General features: G+C 36.2%; 1 protein-coding gene across 1 annotated transcript; it reads left to right on the top strand.

Annotated features, from left to right (window-relative positions):
- Nucleotides 1-6,207: 6,207 nt before the first annotated feature.
- On the top strand, nucleotides 6,208-10,300 carry LOC116131557 (AP2-like ethylene-responsive transcription factor ANT). Its single transcript, XM_031417209.1, has 9 exons — nucleotides 6,208-7,045; nucleotides 7,176-7,833; nucleotides 8,034-8,116; nucleotides 8,290-8,298; nucleotides 8,385-8,473; nucleotides 8,560-8,633; nucleotides 8,736-8,786; nucleotides 8,869-8,945; nucleotides 9,319-10,300. The coding sequence occupies exons 1-9, from the start codon at nucleotides 6,730-6,732 to the stop codon at nucleotides 9,990-9,992; spliced, it is 2,031 nt and encodes a 676-aa protein (XP_031273069.1). The 5' UTR covers nucleotides 6,208-6,729; the 3' UTR covers nucleotides 9,993-10,300.
- Nucleotides 10,301-16,025: the final 5,725 nt, after the last annotated feature.

Here is a 16,025-nt window from a genome sequence, read left to right as displayed (position 1 = left end):
TTATGCTTATGTCCAATTCTGCCGCATCTAATTTTTTGAAGTTCATTTGTTTTTGTTTCTAAAAGTTAATTTATCAGACTTTTTATTTGAAGTACATTAATATGCAAAAAATCAGAAATATGACAAAAGTTTATTTTTATTTTATTAGAAAATCACAAAGTACTATCACCACATTAAGTAGGATTGTATTAGAAAGAAGTGCTGACATTTTCTAAATTAACTAATTGCTCTTCCTTTCGTTTGCTATTTCTATGCTTTATTTTATAGGTAATTGACATCCTTATGATTCTACCTAAATTCTTAAATGTTGCATATTTTTAGCTTGTATTTGATTTGGGAACTGTAATACTACCCCTCGGGTAAATTTAATAATTTATAGATTCAAATGTTTGGAATATTTATCTATTCCCTTCTGGCCTATGTTATACTGCATGATGCTTTAGGGTGAATGCACCGAATATTGGCCCTCCGTACAAGTGGCTGAATTCTGAAATTCTTGTCGGTCTTCTGGAGACTTTGGGCAAAACTGCCGTCCGTAAAATTTGAATCTACCCTCTCATATGATTCAGTTTTTCTTTTAGTACTTCCCATTACTATCACTTAACCTTATTAATTTGGCAATTTATCGTATAACAAAAGGGATAGTGATATCTCCCAAACATTACGGTGGATGGTTTCGTAGGTGAAGGCTTGAATTTTGGTTAAAGTACATGTATTAGGTTAGTTTTGTATTAGTAACTTCCGTTTTCAACTAATTTCTTTTGAATATTTAGAAACTTAAGAAGATGTTCCTGATGGATAATTGAACCATCGGGATTGGGGTGTATGTGTATCCATACTTGATTTTTGAGTGGAAAAAGCTCAAGCAGAAGTGTTAGACGTATATAATTTGCAGTTTGCTGGAGTGCCACGCAATGATTTGACAGGCATGTGACCGCAAGTTTTAGGTGGGCTTGTGTTATTAGAATTTAGACGGGCCAGCGGCTTATCACTGCGCTACAACCAATAGCCGTCACAATTGGGAGATTGGCCCTTTCTATTTGTAGCCTCCTTTTCACCCTCAGGTGTCCCATCACTCTGAATAACGAAAATCAACCATTTCTTTTTCAGTTTTTTTATTTCCTCTCTTCCCACAGCTCACCCTGTTACTTAGACCATTGTTTCTTATCATATTATCGTTGGCTATTTTTTTTTTTTTTCTTTTTAATTGCTGTCTAACCGTTCTAACAAAGGCCATTACAAGTCAAATAAAAATAAATTAGAGGAAAAGCCAATATTTAGGGACATCTTTTAATCGAACAACCAATTGATGGAAGTTAATATTAAAATGGGTTAATTTTTAACTTTTCGTTTTTGATAATATTACATTTACAATTTAATTTCACAAATGTTTCTCACAATTCTAATGTGATAGTTCGTGATTGGTCAATTTGCAATAGATTATGTTTGTCCAACAATATGTTATATCTGTCCAATTGCAAGTTTACCAATTACGAACTTTCACATCGGGATTGTAAGAAAAAATTTATAAGATTTGATTATAAACTAATATTTATTGATAAGTTTAGAACATACACTCTAGATTAGGAATTGTTAACCTGGCTTAGCATCTTGTTAAATTATCTCTATCCTCTACTAATGAAGGGGTGCTTATCAATAACTTGAGAAATTTAGGAGGAGGTCAGAGGTACTTACAAGAGAAGTGAGTGATAGTTTTAAAATGATATGAGGTATTTGCTAAATTAGGACAAATGTCAAGGAAGGTTAATGAAAATCAGGATAGATCCCTTTTGTGTAAACTAAATGCAGGTGAAGTTGAAATTTTGATACTATTTGATAAATACTTAACCTAATTATATCTAACAGTCGTTACATTATAGAAATGTGGAGTAAATGCAGCAAACTTGGAAATTCCATATTTAAGAGGCGAAACCAACTTGCTGCAGGCTACAGTTCTAGGTTTGAAATCTGTAACGTGGATACGAAATTTGAAGACGTTGAAGTAAAGCGGTGGAGCAGTGGTAGGTAGCTGCATTGTTACCATTGGTCAAAGGTATGCCCTATCACGTGAAGTGGTTTTGAATTACTTAGCGTAGCCTAACCAAGTCAAAACAAAGCACGTTTGCTTTTATATAAAAGCGGACAGTCTGACATTATTACCATAAGTAGATAAAATGCGTCTTCCATTAACACGTTAAAGACGGCATAAATTTGATATCCATTCTCAGTTCACGTAGCAGCAACTACCAAAAACATTAAAGGCACATCATTCATTCATAACCCTAACCCTCCCTACCCACCTCCTTAACTTGATTTTAATGTCACTCTCACTCTCTTAGGAATATATGCAATAATCAACGTAAGTTATTGGGATTTTGCTTGTTTAGTCGATGGTGGTCTCTTTCTATGTACACACTTGGGTTCCCTTTAAGACGATGCTTAATTGTTAAAAATGTAGGGTAGGGTAGGGTATGGATACGGTAGCCTCGCATTACTCCGTGCATATATGGATGATGCATCACAGTTCACAGTTATTCAGCAAGCTGTCGTCCCTCATGTTGTAACCTTTAAAGAGGAAACATTGAAGAGAATCTAAGGTGATTGTGACATGACAAAATGGGCTTAGATTTTGACGTGTCATCAGTGATAGAGAGAGAGAGAAGAAGAAGAGATTAATGACAAATAGAAAATGGTGACGTTTGGAGTTAAAAAGTGTTAATTCTTGCTTATGCATGGAAGGGGAGCCTTAATGGAGATAGAGACCCAGGTCTCTCTCTGTCTTTAGTGAAGGGAGTTGAAAGAATTAATGAACCAATGCATAAAGGAAAAATATGAGATGAAAGAGAGAGAATGAGTCGTATATTTAACATAAAACACTGGAGCCACAGGCCACATCACAGCTGTTATTGTCGTCTCCTTCATCTGTGCTAGCCATTCTCTATAATCCACTTTCTCCCTGTAACTGTTGGCCCCTCTTATTGGCCATTGCCTAATGTTTGTGATCTTTCTTTAGATTTTGTGTTCTCACGTGACTCTCCAAATTCATTCCCTTATTTATGTATTTTTCTCTCTCTGGGCCGGGTGCCTGGGCCTCACGGTTAACATAAGGCTGCACTACACAAAAACTAACATGAAATAAAATGTTGGTAATTGTAAAAGTGTACATAAAAATATATTATTCGAAACTGAATTATACTATTAGTATAATTCATATCAAAATCAAATCAAATTGTGATCTGATCTTCTGTTTTGCGTGTACAATAGCAAGCAAGCTGGAGGCAATCTGTACCCAATATATGTTGTTTGGTAGGTAGTATGCAGCCTTCTTAAATTACAAGTTGGCTTTTATAAGCAATCTACATTTTCTTTCATCTCTCAACACAAGTACACAATATTTATTTTTCAGTAGAAAATTTGTTGTTGTATACACGTCGCCATTGGCTATAGCAACCCTGCCACTGCCAGTAAATTTTTTAACGATTCAGCCTTGAATTATCTGGTACTATAGTTACTTTATTTTATGTTCCAGATTTGAATTTCTCTTTTACTGCTTTATGGGTTAGCTTTCTCGAAATTAAATTGAAGGTGAGTAACTTTTAGATGAGAAAGAATTTGGCTAATTCATTGATCAATTCAACGAAAGAAATAAAGAAAGGAAAAGAAAAGTAGCGTTGAGAAAGGGAAATTAATCTAAGTTGTCACTTTTTCTAATCTTGCCGGGCCATCTGTATGGTTAAATTTTTCCCAGAGATATCTGCAGAGGCGGGATTAAAAACGCAAAAATAATCTTCTCCATTGGTAATGGAGTGAGTAAAGTTGGGCATGCAACTGTTTTCTACTGTCTTTTGTCGTTCTAAGCTGTATGTGTTCTTTCATTTTCCTATTTTGGCTCTCAGCCTCTCTCCATATGAATTGTGAGGTCCACATCTCTGACCAAATTCAAGAGAGGTGATGTATTCTCTCTTTCTCTTTGCCCTCTGTATTCCATGCTTAATTTATTATTAATTAATGGCGTAATGAAGCTGTAACTGCTGATTAATTACCATAAATTAATATACATGGATACTGTGCCAAAAGCGACATATTAAAGACAAACAAACAGTAAATATACCAACCCCAGGATACGCATTTATTGGGAGTGAAAAGGAAAAGGATGATGAAAATGAAAGAATAAATGTAAAATAGAGCACTTTGCAATGCTCTAATTCAAGGGAAAAAAGCTTAGTGATCTCTCTGATGGTGGTGTTGGGATTCAGTCATCATTACTACATAATAAAAAATAAAGAATCCCTTCCCACCTCTATGCGCACACACACACACACACACGCTCTTCCTAGTACTTTGCTTTTCCCTCCCAAACATCTTCGCTCTTGTTTTCAACCAAATCATTCTCATTTGAATTTCTGTCTCCATGACTAATGATATCATCTTCATGCACACTCTCAATCTCCATGCAACTACGATTCATAATCATTTACCAAAACCCTAAGTAATGTAATTAATTGCTGATGATAAGAGCATCAACTCAAACTGATCTGCTCAGCCGTGAAATAAAATGACTCGTACAATAATGCATGTTGTATGCAAAGAGAAAGCTCTTTCTCAGATAGTACACAAAAATAAAGTTATTATTCTCTGTAACTGTAAATTATTTCAACTTAAGGAGTAGCACATATTCTTCCAAAAACATGTGAAAATCAGTATCTAAACTAAAGGAAAGAGAAATGTGTATTAAAGAGACTATAATAATTAATTAATCTATATGAATATAATACAATTTCCACAAAAGCTTGTTTTTCGGGGCCCTTTGCTCATCATTCCTGGAATATTTCAAGCTTAACCCAGACCCACTTCCCACTTTTTGTCTGGAAGCAGGTGTTGACTAAATCCATTTTCTTACAATAAAGCTAATGGATTTCCTGTGCTTTTCCCCATTTCCATTTAACTCTCCACACCACGCGTTTCTTTACCATTTCCATCTTCTTTTTCCTTTTTTTCATATCAATTTTTTATCATATCCATGTAAACTCTATATATTAGATTGTTTAAGAGAAAGAAAAAAAGGGATTTCTGCTGCTCCAATCACGCGCCTCAAGAGCGCAGAAAAAGGCTCATTCATTCGGTTGTTGAGCAATATTAATCTTCCTGTGATTGTATATTATTCCTCCTTAAATGGGATATTGCGATGTGAAGAGCGAATTTGGCTGTCTTTCCAGATTGTTTCACGCAATAGATTTTGATGCAGCTGGGGCTGCTGGTTTTAGTTTTTTTTTTTTTTTTTTGTTTCAATGAAAAAAAAGAAAAGAAAAGAAAAGGAGTAACCAGCAAATATAGCAGTGACAGTACCATCAATTTTCTCATTTTTACATTATATTTTCCTCTGCTCATTCTAACATCACAGGCACAGCTAACGGATGATAGCCAACTTCATTAATACCAGTGTCAGATGAATAAAGCGCAACCACAGTAGAGGTCACATCAGATCACTCCACAGGAGACACCTATATTTATCTAAATCAACGGTGGTAATGCGCTGTGACCATTTTGTTATCACAGTATAATTTTAAAGGTTTTTTGTCGTTTTAGATTTTTCTGAATTGAAAGCTGTGAAGCAAATTGGATAGGCGCAGTATTTAATTAGTTTGAAAGAAAAAAAAACACCTTACTTTAGATAAAATAATATAATTAAATTGAGTTAATTCATTTTCAGTCCCGGTGGTTTCAGTTTACTCGTTTCAGGATAATGGTTTCAAATACCACTGTTTTAGTCCTTTGACTAAATAAAATGTTAGTCGACTATTAACTTTATGTCCAAAGGACAAAAATAATCCTTTTGAGTAAATTTAAATAACTTCAAAAGAGGGATATTTTTGTCCTTTCAGTATAAATTTAACTAATATTTTATTTAGTCAAAGAGCTAAAACCGTTGCCCTAAAAGAGGAATAAACTGAAACCATAGGGACTAAAGAGAATTAACTCTAATTAAATTGGATCCCTTGGGATGCAGAGTGGGCACAGAAGCTGTACTACTGTATGAAATGACTGGATGGACAGACGTCCTGCCCGTCAAATCTATCTAAGACACTGTGGACTGTAAAAAATTAATAAACAAATAAATAAAGCTAACCGGGTATGTTTATATGACCCTATTGGCTCGACACAATCCACTAGATTCAACTGACTCAAAAAATTGTCATTGAGGAGAGAGAATTAATAATTTTCTGGGTTTTGGTGGGTAATGAGGTGTTATAAAGGATATGGGTTCATTTGATAAATCAAAGGGATCCGGGTTTTTTGTAGGGTTTTAGAGAGTGTTAATAAAAGGGGAAAGGAGGAAGAGAGAAGATAGTAAAAGCAAAAGACGTGGTCTTTCTCATATACACAGATCCCTATGGAATGCAGGGTTGCTACCCAGCATTGCTTGCCTGGAATTCATTCTTTTTTTTTAGTTTAAAGAGACTAGTTTTATTCTCTTCAGACGCTCGGACAGAGACTTTGGTTTGGTGGGGATTTACATAGATTGTAGAGTTTTAATGTTGTCATGAGAAAATTTTCTTGGCAATGACTTCTTCTGCTACTAGACAACAAAAATAGCTAAGTTTGATGAAGGGAGGCAAGATATATTGGTTTATGATTAGTTTATTTCGTTGCCAATGATTGAGTTGCCTTGCACAAAGAGATACTTCTAAGAAAACTCTGTTAGCAAGAAAAGGAAGAGAGAAGTAGACGATGAAGTCTGTGAATGATGATAGCAACGGCAACACCAATAATAACTGGTTGGGTTTCTCTCTCTCACCCCACATGAAAATGGAGGTTAATACTGAACCTCATCATCAGTACCATCATCAAACTCACCCTCCTCCTACACCTGTTTCTAATGCTGTTCCTACAAGCTTTTACTTGTCTTCTTCCAACCTTAACCCCACTGGTATCTGTTATGGTGTTGGAGAAAATGGTGCTTTTCATTCTCCTTTGTCCGTGATGCCACTCAAGTCGGATGGCTCACTTTGTATTATGGAGGCTCTCACTAGTTCACAAGCAGAAGGTTTGCTTCAGTCTCAGTTTTTGTTCCTTGTTTACTCCCTTCCAGGTTTATTCTTATTTTTTAAAAAAGTAGTGCTCAGGGCCTTTATTGCGTTTAATTTTTTTTTATCATTATTTGTTTGTGTATAAAGGTATTGTGCCAAGCTCATCACCGAAACTTGAGGACTTCTTAGGTGGTGCGACAATGGAAAGTCATCAGTATGGAAGCCATGAAAGAGAAACAATGGCTCTCAGCTTAGATAGCATCTACTACCACCAGAGTGCAGCCTCAGAAACTAACCGGCAGCATTCTTTTGACCTTCTTCAAGAACAATTACGGCAACAAGACCAACACTTTCCAGTTCAAAACCACCCATATTACTTGGGAATGCCGTGCCATGGAATATACCAGGCACCATTGGAGGAAGAAACCAAGAATTGTCACCTTGCTGACTGTGAATCCCAGATCCCTCAAATGGGGGATGATGCATTAAAAAACTGGGTATCCAGGCACTACACTAATAGTGCACTGGAGCAGCAGATGAGTAGTGCCATGGTTGATGATGGAACTTCTGGGTCTGTTGGTGCAATTGGTTGTGGTGACTTACAGGCTTTGAGCTTGTCCATGAGTCCTGGTTCGCAGTCTAGTTGTGTCACAGCTGCAAGGCAGATCTCACCTGCTGCTGCTGACTGTGTGGGCATGGAAACAAAGAAGCGAGGACCTGGAAAAGTGAATCTAAAGCAGCCTGTTCATAGGAAGTCCATTGACACATTTGGGCAAAGAACATCTCAGTATAGAGGCGTGACAAGGTTAGTTCAACCGTGTTTCTAAACCAATATAGTTTCAGCTATGGTATTTGCTTAGCTGTTATTATTATTTCCTTCCCTTTGAATTAACTTGTTTGGAATGTTTCTATTCTCTAGTACATTTGTTTCTCCTGTGCACCTCTATTATTGTTTTCTGTTTTCTATTGAATGTTCAATTAACCTTGTCAAGTTACCTCTACCAGACACAGATGGACGGGTAGATATGAAGCTCATTTGTGGGATAACAGTTGCAAGAAAGAAGGGCAGACCAGGAAAGGGAGGCAAGGTCAGTAGAGCAAAAACAAAATACATTTACAGTTACATGTTTGGAAGTATTTCTTCTTTTGACTGCAACACTTGGGCCCTTTATCTACGTGATCTAACTTAATATTGAATTTCTTCCTTGTCTTGTACATGCTTCTTGTGGATGCCATTTCAATCAAATGATTCGTTCTTCAGTTTATCTGGGTAAGCTTTGTCATAAACGATAACTTACAACATTTCATAAAGAACCTTGATTTGGTCACTAAATTAAGTTAACACATGGATTTCAGGGGGTTATGATATGGAAGAGAAAGCTGCGAGAGCTTATGATCTTGCAGCTCTCAAGTACTGGGGACCTTCAACTCATATAAATTTTCCGGTATACAGTTCAAGCCTTTGAGAGTTTAATGATCCCCCCAGTAATTTTAGTTACTCAAAATGCAAGTTTTATTGCTTTTCATCCAGTTAGAGAACTACAGGGAAGAACTGGAAGAGATGAAGAACATGAGTCGTCAGGAATATGTTGCACATCTAAGAAGGTAAATACTATACATTTTTTTTTTCTTTTTTTTTTTATTGTTAGTGTGTTTACTATTCCTCCTATTTTAGAGGTAATATTTGTCTCTTCCTTTGATTTGCAGGAAAAGCAGTGGCTTTTCAAGAGGGGCTTCAATGTATAGAGGAGTGACAAGGTTCTTATTTTTATTTTTATTTATTTATTTAAATATTCCATTTTTCAGTTCTTTTATATAATGTCTTTCTTTTTTTCTATAGGCATCACCAGCATGGAAGATGGCAAGCTCGCATTGGTAGGGTTGCAGGAAACAAGGACCTTTATCTTGGGACATTTAGTAAGTTCTTAAATTGTTTAAATTCCTAACAAAAATTAATTTTCTAGCTGACTCTTTTCCTAATTTTAATTTGTTGTTCAAATTCTTCTGGGCTCATGTTACACATAAAGAACTTTTAAAGGACTCGTCTCTACGATGCCTCTGTTCTCCTATTTCCGCTAAAGAACAGTGGTGCTTTTTGTAAGGCTGATGATGACTTACTTTGAGACTCTGTACATTTTTAAGGCTGTTATCTCTGATGCAACGATAAAAGAGAAACAACAAAGTTTCTTCTGCCTTATTTAAAGCTAAATTTTTTATGACTTACTCATTCTTGCTAAGCTGTAGTAATCAGGATTATATGATAATGTATTAATATTGAACTTGATTCTAGGCACCCAAGAGGAAGCCGCTGAAGCTTATGACATTGCTGCAATCAAGTTCCGTGGGGTAAATGCTGTGACCAACTTTGACATAACTAGATATGATGTTGAAAGAATCATGGCCAGCAATACTCTACTTGCTGGAGAGTTTGCTAGGCGAAACAAGGAGACGGAATCAACCAATGAAGCCATTGAATTCAACCCATCAACACACAACAGCGGGGAACATATTCAACCACAAAATGAGAATGGAAATGGATCAGGTTGGAAAATGGCCTTGTATCAGACCCCACTGCAACAACCAAATACTGGCGTTGGGTCACTTGACCACAAATCCATGGATAATGGAAATTATCGTAATAATTCCTCCATCTCAGCAGCCCTTCAAGATTTGACAGGCTTTGATTCAGTGAACGCTAGTCAGGCAATGGTGGATGAATCAGCTAAGCTAGGAGGGAATCATTTTTCAAATCCATCATCATTGGTGACTAGTTTAAGCAGTTCAAGAGAGGGTAGCCCTGATAAAGCTGGTCCAACAATGCTTTTCGCCCGGCCACCATTGGCATCAAAGTTCATTAGTCCAACAACGGGTGTTAATTCTTGGTTTCCATCAGCAGCCCAGTTAAGGCCTGCTGCAATCTCCATGGCTCACTTGCCAGTTTTTGCTGCTTGGAATGACACCTGAGCTGAACCCTTGTAAGTGTTCAGACGAAGATCCAAAGTTTTGCATGAACGATGAAGGAATTGGCGGTGCTAGGAGAAAAAAGTATTAATTACTATTGCGTAAGATTTCAATTATGGCTTTTTCTTTTCCTTTTTAGTTATTAGGGGAGGTAATTGGGGCTTAATGAAAGACAAAGATGGGGACCATGTTGTCTCTCTGTAAGCAAGTGTAAGAAACTTTTGTCAAACTTAAAACTTTTGGCTCATATATGGAATTGAAAGATTTGACAAAATGGAGGGGAGGGATTTGTGAGAGGTCTAATGATTAAATTATGTGTAATGATGTTGGCAAAATAGAAGTGGCCCTTATATAATTGAATCTGCTTTTCTACTTTATAGTTGCTAGCAGCTAAGTACAAAACCAGCTCAATGTTTCCCAATAATGCAAAAGCCAATTACTTTGACCACCATTTCTCAATTCATAACCCAATTTGCTCCTCAATCCGCATTACAACATCATTACAATTCCTACTTTCTTATCTCATCTTTACTTGAAGCCCTTATCAGATGTTCGACTTCATCATTTAAAAAAAAGGCGTTGGACAGATTCTTAGGTGAATGATTTTAGTTTTTGTTTATTTTACAAACTAATGGCGATTATTTTTTCATAAAGTAGTTGTGGTTAAAAATTTCTTTAGCTTTTCTAATTCCGCTTGATGTAAACCCACAGGGATATTGCGTCTAAAAGTGATTCCATGTCCTGGTGTGGGCACTAAACGAGGAAAAATATTTATATAAATCATCGATTGCGTAACTGAGAGAACTCCCTCGTGTGTGAACTCATCATGATTATGTGCATGTACGAGCTCCATCGATCGCAATCTTTGATTATAAAGACGACAGGACAGGGAGGATTATATGCCGTAAAACCTGGAACTTAAATCTTTTATGCTATTCTAGTTGGATTCTGCATCTTATCATTTTATCCTGCTAATAAGTCCAACCTGACAGCAAAATCAGATATTAACCCATCCAAGACCAGCTCTTTACACAACGCTTTACGACAATATTGTTCTTCTTCGTAGATTTTAATCACTTTCCCCAATTCAAACTTCTGGATTATTGTACTTGAATACAGAACCGACCGTATTTAATGCCTTCATAAACCATATGATCTAAAGAGTCGATCTTTGCCCATAACTATTTATTTATTTTTGAACTAAAATCTGTAAATCTCTGAGCCTTACTTTATGTTGTTCATGCTTCACATATGAAGTGAGGTTCCAACTTCCAAGCTCAAATGTGGGAGTTCATAATTACAGAAGACTGTTTGAATTAGAACGTTAATAAGCTATTAATGGGAATTATGTGGTACGACATAAAATGATTCATGTCAAACTAGCTTTAGCATTAGTGTTTTGTAATTTGTCTTTAAGTTGAAATGCCTTACAGATTGCGATCACGGAAAACCCATGCTTTTCATGGAAAAGGTTAAAATATGAAGGCAAAAAATCAACCTTGATTAGACAAAGAAAAAGAAAGAGCATATATAAAGGGGAACACAACATCAACCATAACAATAACATAACAAGGAAAAGGTCACAATAGATGGATTGATGGTCAAAAAGATTGTAGCTCTTGTGGAAAAAGAATGCAAAGGAAATAGATACTTCTCCTCTTTAAACAATAAAGTAACAACAATCATCTGAATTTCTTCAAACCTCTCTGGTTTTAGTCAACAATTATGATTACATCTCTTGTTGTTGACAGCTTGGATTACCAAAAACCAAATTCGTGTTCAAAAGCATCCATAAAGTAATCGATTAATCTCATCACACACGAGTTAAGTCGGCCATGAGATTGGGAGATCTAGATTTAGTCAAGAAAATATGCCTTGCATATTGTGAATTACCCTCTTGTTAATCTAGGTTTTTGTGCTTAATATATGTTCCAATCCACTCATTATGGCCAAGAATATATGAGTAAACAATGTTGCATTAAGGAAAATATTGTTTTAATTTGGGAAGCTGTCTTGCCAAAAGGTGCTTCATTTCTTCTAAAACCCATAATTAAGGATTCAAATTAAAGGATGGGGTCATTCACTAATCAGTACTTGAATATGGTCCAAAGGGTCGATCATTAAAACAAAACTGAATCTTACTGCAGAGAGTTAGAATCTCTATATGGTCACGTAAGAGTAAGAGTGAGGACCACCCACCTGGCATCTCGTTCTCATCGAAATTTGATATTTTGATAGTATGTAGAGATAAGCTTACTAGAATAATGAAATACATTCAGGTGTTGTATTTGTATCCAACATTTTAGCAGTAAAGACAGGAAAAAAATGGATGGATGTTCTGTTGTTCTGTGTGAAGGAGTCTTGTTTCTTCCCGGGAGACCTCCACATTTGCCTGACTGTGATATGGACCTATCCTTAATTCAATATTTGTTCATGTGATTAGCTTGTTCATGTGGGCATGCATATATAATATGACATTATCAAATTCATTGAATTGCGTGCTAATAAATAGAACGATTCAAGGCTTAATTAATTAATTAGAAGAGATCTTTTTCGCATTGGATTTGGATGCTAATTTAATTCAATTTCGAAACTAATTAACATACCAAGTGCTGCAACAGATATTTGATAGGAAAGCCATTTAATGGATAGGGTCGATGCATTGCCAACTCACCACGCAACTTGTCAATCAGATTGAAAGCTGTGTAAGAGAGTAGATGAAAGCCATTGATGAAACATCTTCAGATGCCAGAATTCTTATACGCAAACTCATAAGAAAACACATAAATCATATGGGTGAGAAAGAGTTAATACATATACAGACATATTTTGTATGTTGGATAGAAATTAATTTTACGAAAGAGATGTAACTGCATCTGAATGCAGTAAATATAAAATTAATAGTTGATGAACCGTGTACGTCGTTGGGTTGAGACATGCATGTATGCTTCTGCTACTAGCGGACCCGTCTGCATTAAAGAACGTTTTGTCATCATCAAAATCTTCATTCATCACTCTCACCTGGATCTCGTTTGCTGTTTGAATTACAGTTTTGTCTTTTCCATTAATCTACCACTCTGCTTGCCAGACGTACGAACGCAAATTGCTTAATGGTGTAAGTGTATGGTAACATCTCGTTGCTTCTTCTTGCTGTAAATTTAAAGGAAGGCTTTTTCTTAGTTGATTCATTCTGCCAAATATTTGAAATTTTTGCTTTAATCGTGAGTCCAGACTGAGGATCCTGATATAATCCAGAAATTCAAGTAATGAATTGCGTGAAGTCGACAAGACCAAGTGTGTGAATCCGTACAGGAGGCTAGCCAGGGTAAATAAAACTAAAAGATGAGGGGAGTTGCCCTGATCCTGTTAAATTATCAAAGTACTTCGAAATATAAACCTACAGTTTTTGTTATTTCATATCAACCAATTGGGATGAGAGAGAGTGACAATAAAGTATAAACTATTAAAGAACAAGTGGGTGTTGGAGCTGTCAACGTCCAAAATCTAAGTGAGAATCTTTGGCTCCCTACTGAGACCTAATCGCTTGTTTGTTTGTCTGTTTTGCCTCGTGATCTAANCTGCAACAGATATTTGATAGGAAAGCCATTTAATGGATAGGGTCGATGCATTGCCAACTCACCACGCAACTTGTCAATCAGATTGAAAGCTGTGTAAGAGAGTAGATGAAAGCCATTGATGAAACATCTTCCGATGCCAGAATTCTTATACGCAAACTCATAAGAAAACACATAAATCATATGGGTGAGAAAGAGTTAATACATATACAGACATATTTTGTATGTTGGATAGAAATTAATTTTACGAAAGAGATGTAACTGCATCTGAATGCAGTAAATATAAAATTAATAGTTGATGAACCATGTACGTCGTTGGGTTGAGACATGCATGTATGCTTCTGCTACTAGCGGACCCTTCTGCATTAATGAACGTTTTGTCATCATCAAAATCTTCATTCATCACTCTCACCTGGATCTCGTTTGCTGTTCGAATTACAGATTTGTCTTTTCCATTAAATCTACCACTCTGCTTGCCAGACGTACGAACGCAAATTACTTAATGGTGTAAGTGTATGGTAACATCTCGTTGCTTCTTCTTGCTGTAAATTTAAAGGAAGGCTTTTTCTTTGTTGATTCATTCTGCCAAATATTTGAAATTTTTGCTTTAATCGTGAGTCCAGACTGAGGATCCTCATATAATCCAGAAATTCAACTAATGAATTGCGTGAAGTCGACAAGACCAAGTGTGTGATCCGTACAGGGGGCTAGCCAGGGTAAATAAAACTAAAAGATGAGGGGAGTTGCCCTGATCCTGTTAAATTATCAAAGTACTTCGAAATATAAACCTACAGTTTTTGTTATTTCATATCAACCAATTGGGATGAGAGAGAGTGACAATAAAGTATAAACTATTAAAGAACAAGTGGGTGTTGGAGCTGTCAACGTCCAAAATCTAAGTGAGAATCTTTGGCTCCCTACTGAGACCTAATCGCTTGTTTGTTTGTCTGTTTTGCCTCGTGATCCAACCACCGTAGAGACACGTGGCGTATATACGCCGTCTGTGTCACTGCTCCGCCGTAACCACCGTGTATGTCTCGTGTCTGTAACATTATCCTTTGTCTTTTGCTTTGACTCTTTGTATTTATGCTGAAAACTACCGAGGCGCAGCATGAGGTCCGTCAAGGACGCAGAGTCTGACAGTAGATTCGCAGCACCTACTCTACTGTAATCTGTACATAACAGATAACACGGCCTCCATTTTTTATCTTGACAAAACTACCCTTTGTTGAACCTCAATATGACACTCACGTAACATTTGTTCCCTGCTCTGTGGACTGGGCCTTCACACCATTAGGTCTACAAATCTAGGCCCAGTTTTTTAACTTTGCTCATTAACTTTGGGTTCAGACTATAGCAAGATAAATCTCTTGACTTTGGGCCCTATATGAGTTCTGCTTTTCGTGTAGCCAATATAAGAAGCTGGATGGCCTGGATCCAGAAAGAAAAAAAAAAAATATATAAAAAAAATTGTACAATAAGTTTGTAATTTCTTTAGCTTCATCTTCATGATTCATGTCACGTGTCTGTTCCCGTATTTTTTTAATAGCATTATATTATACATGTAGTGATACTGTGATAGATAATGGAACAGAGATCATAAATATTATGATCCAAGTGTTTTGTTGGGCTATTTCAAATAGTAAAACATTATCTTATACGATTGTAGTAAAGTTGTATGAATTACAAGGCCAGGCTCCTGTAAGTGTCTGGCTTGCCAATCTAAAAAAATATGGCAATTGTTTCTCCTTTAGTCACGCTCAAAACGTGTTACTTTTGTTTGTAAAGTATTGGGTTATACAGGATCAGTGACCATGCAGTGAGTTGTAAATCACTCAAGATTAATTTTCAACTGTGAGACTCATTTCAATGATTTTGACTTGTGAGAGGAGAGCTGTCATTTTATCAATAATATATTGATTACATATCAGCAATGAAATGAAACCGAGTGAGGCTTGATTAACACCTCAAATCCTGACAGCGGGAGTCGAGGCATGTGGAATATATATTGTCATGATACAGAATACAAGCAGTTCAAGTAATTACTTCCTTTGTAGACTAAATATCAATTATCAAATAACCTTGGTCCTATAATTGGCTACATGAGGTGCTAATGTTATCAGATTGAGGGCGGTTAAGCAGCCTACCTCCTTTACATTCTTTTAACAGAATCTCTGATGGTCAGGTTAATCCGGGTGGTTTTACTTTTTACATACAGACAAAATGATGTAAATGAAGTTGGGTTGCGTGACAATAATGAGAAGGTATTGAAGAATTAAGATTTGATTATTTTAAGAGTACTTGGGGGCATATGGAAAGATTCTACTTCATGATTAGTTCAATAACGTAAACAGGCTTTTTATTATTATATCTGCTATCGAGGGGGATCCTTGGATAGTAAGATATAACGGAGAGTAGTGTTAATGGGAAGAATATAGAGTGAATGAAATGGTATTTTGTG

The sequence above is a fragment of the Pistacia vera genome, unplaced genomic scaffold (assembly GCF_008641045.1).
Source record: "Pistacia vera cultivar Batoury unplaced genomic scaffold, PisVer_v2 Contig234, whole genome shotgun sequence".
Lineage (NCBI taxonomy): Eukaryota > Viridiplantae > Streptophyta > Magnoliopsida > Sapindales > Anacardiaceae > Pistacia > Pistacia vera.
The sequence above is the reverse complement of the archived record's forward strand: the minus strand, read 5'-3'. Positions and strand labels throughout refer to the sequence as shown.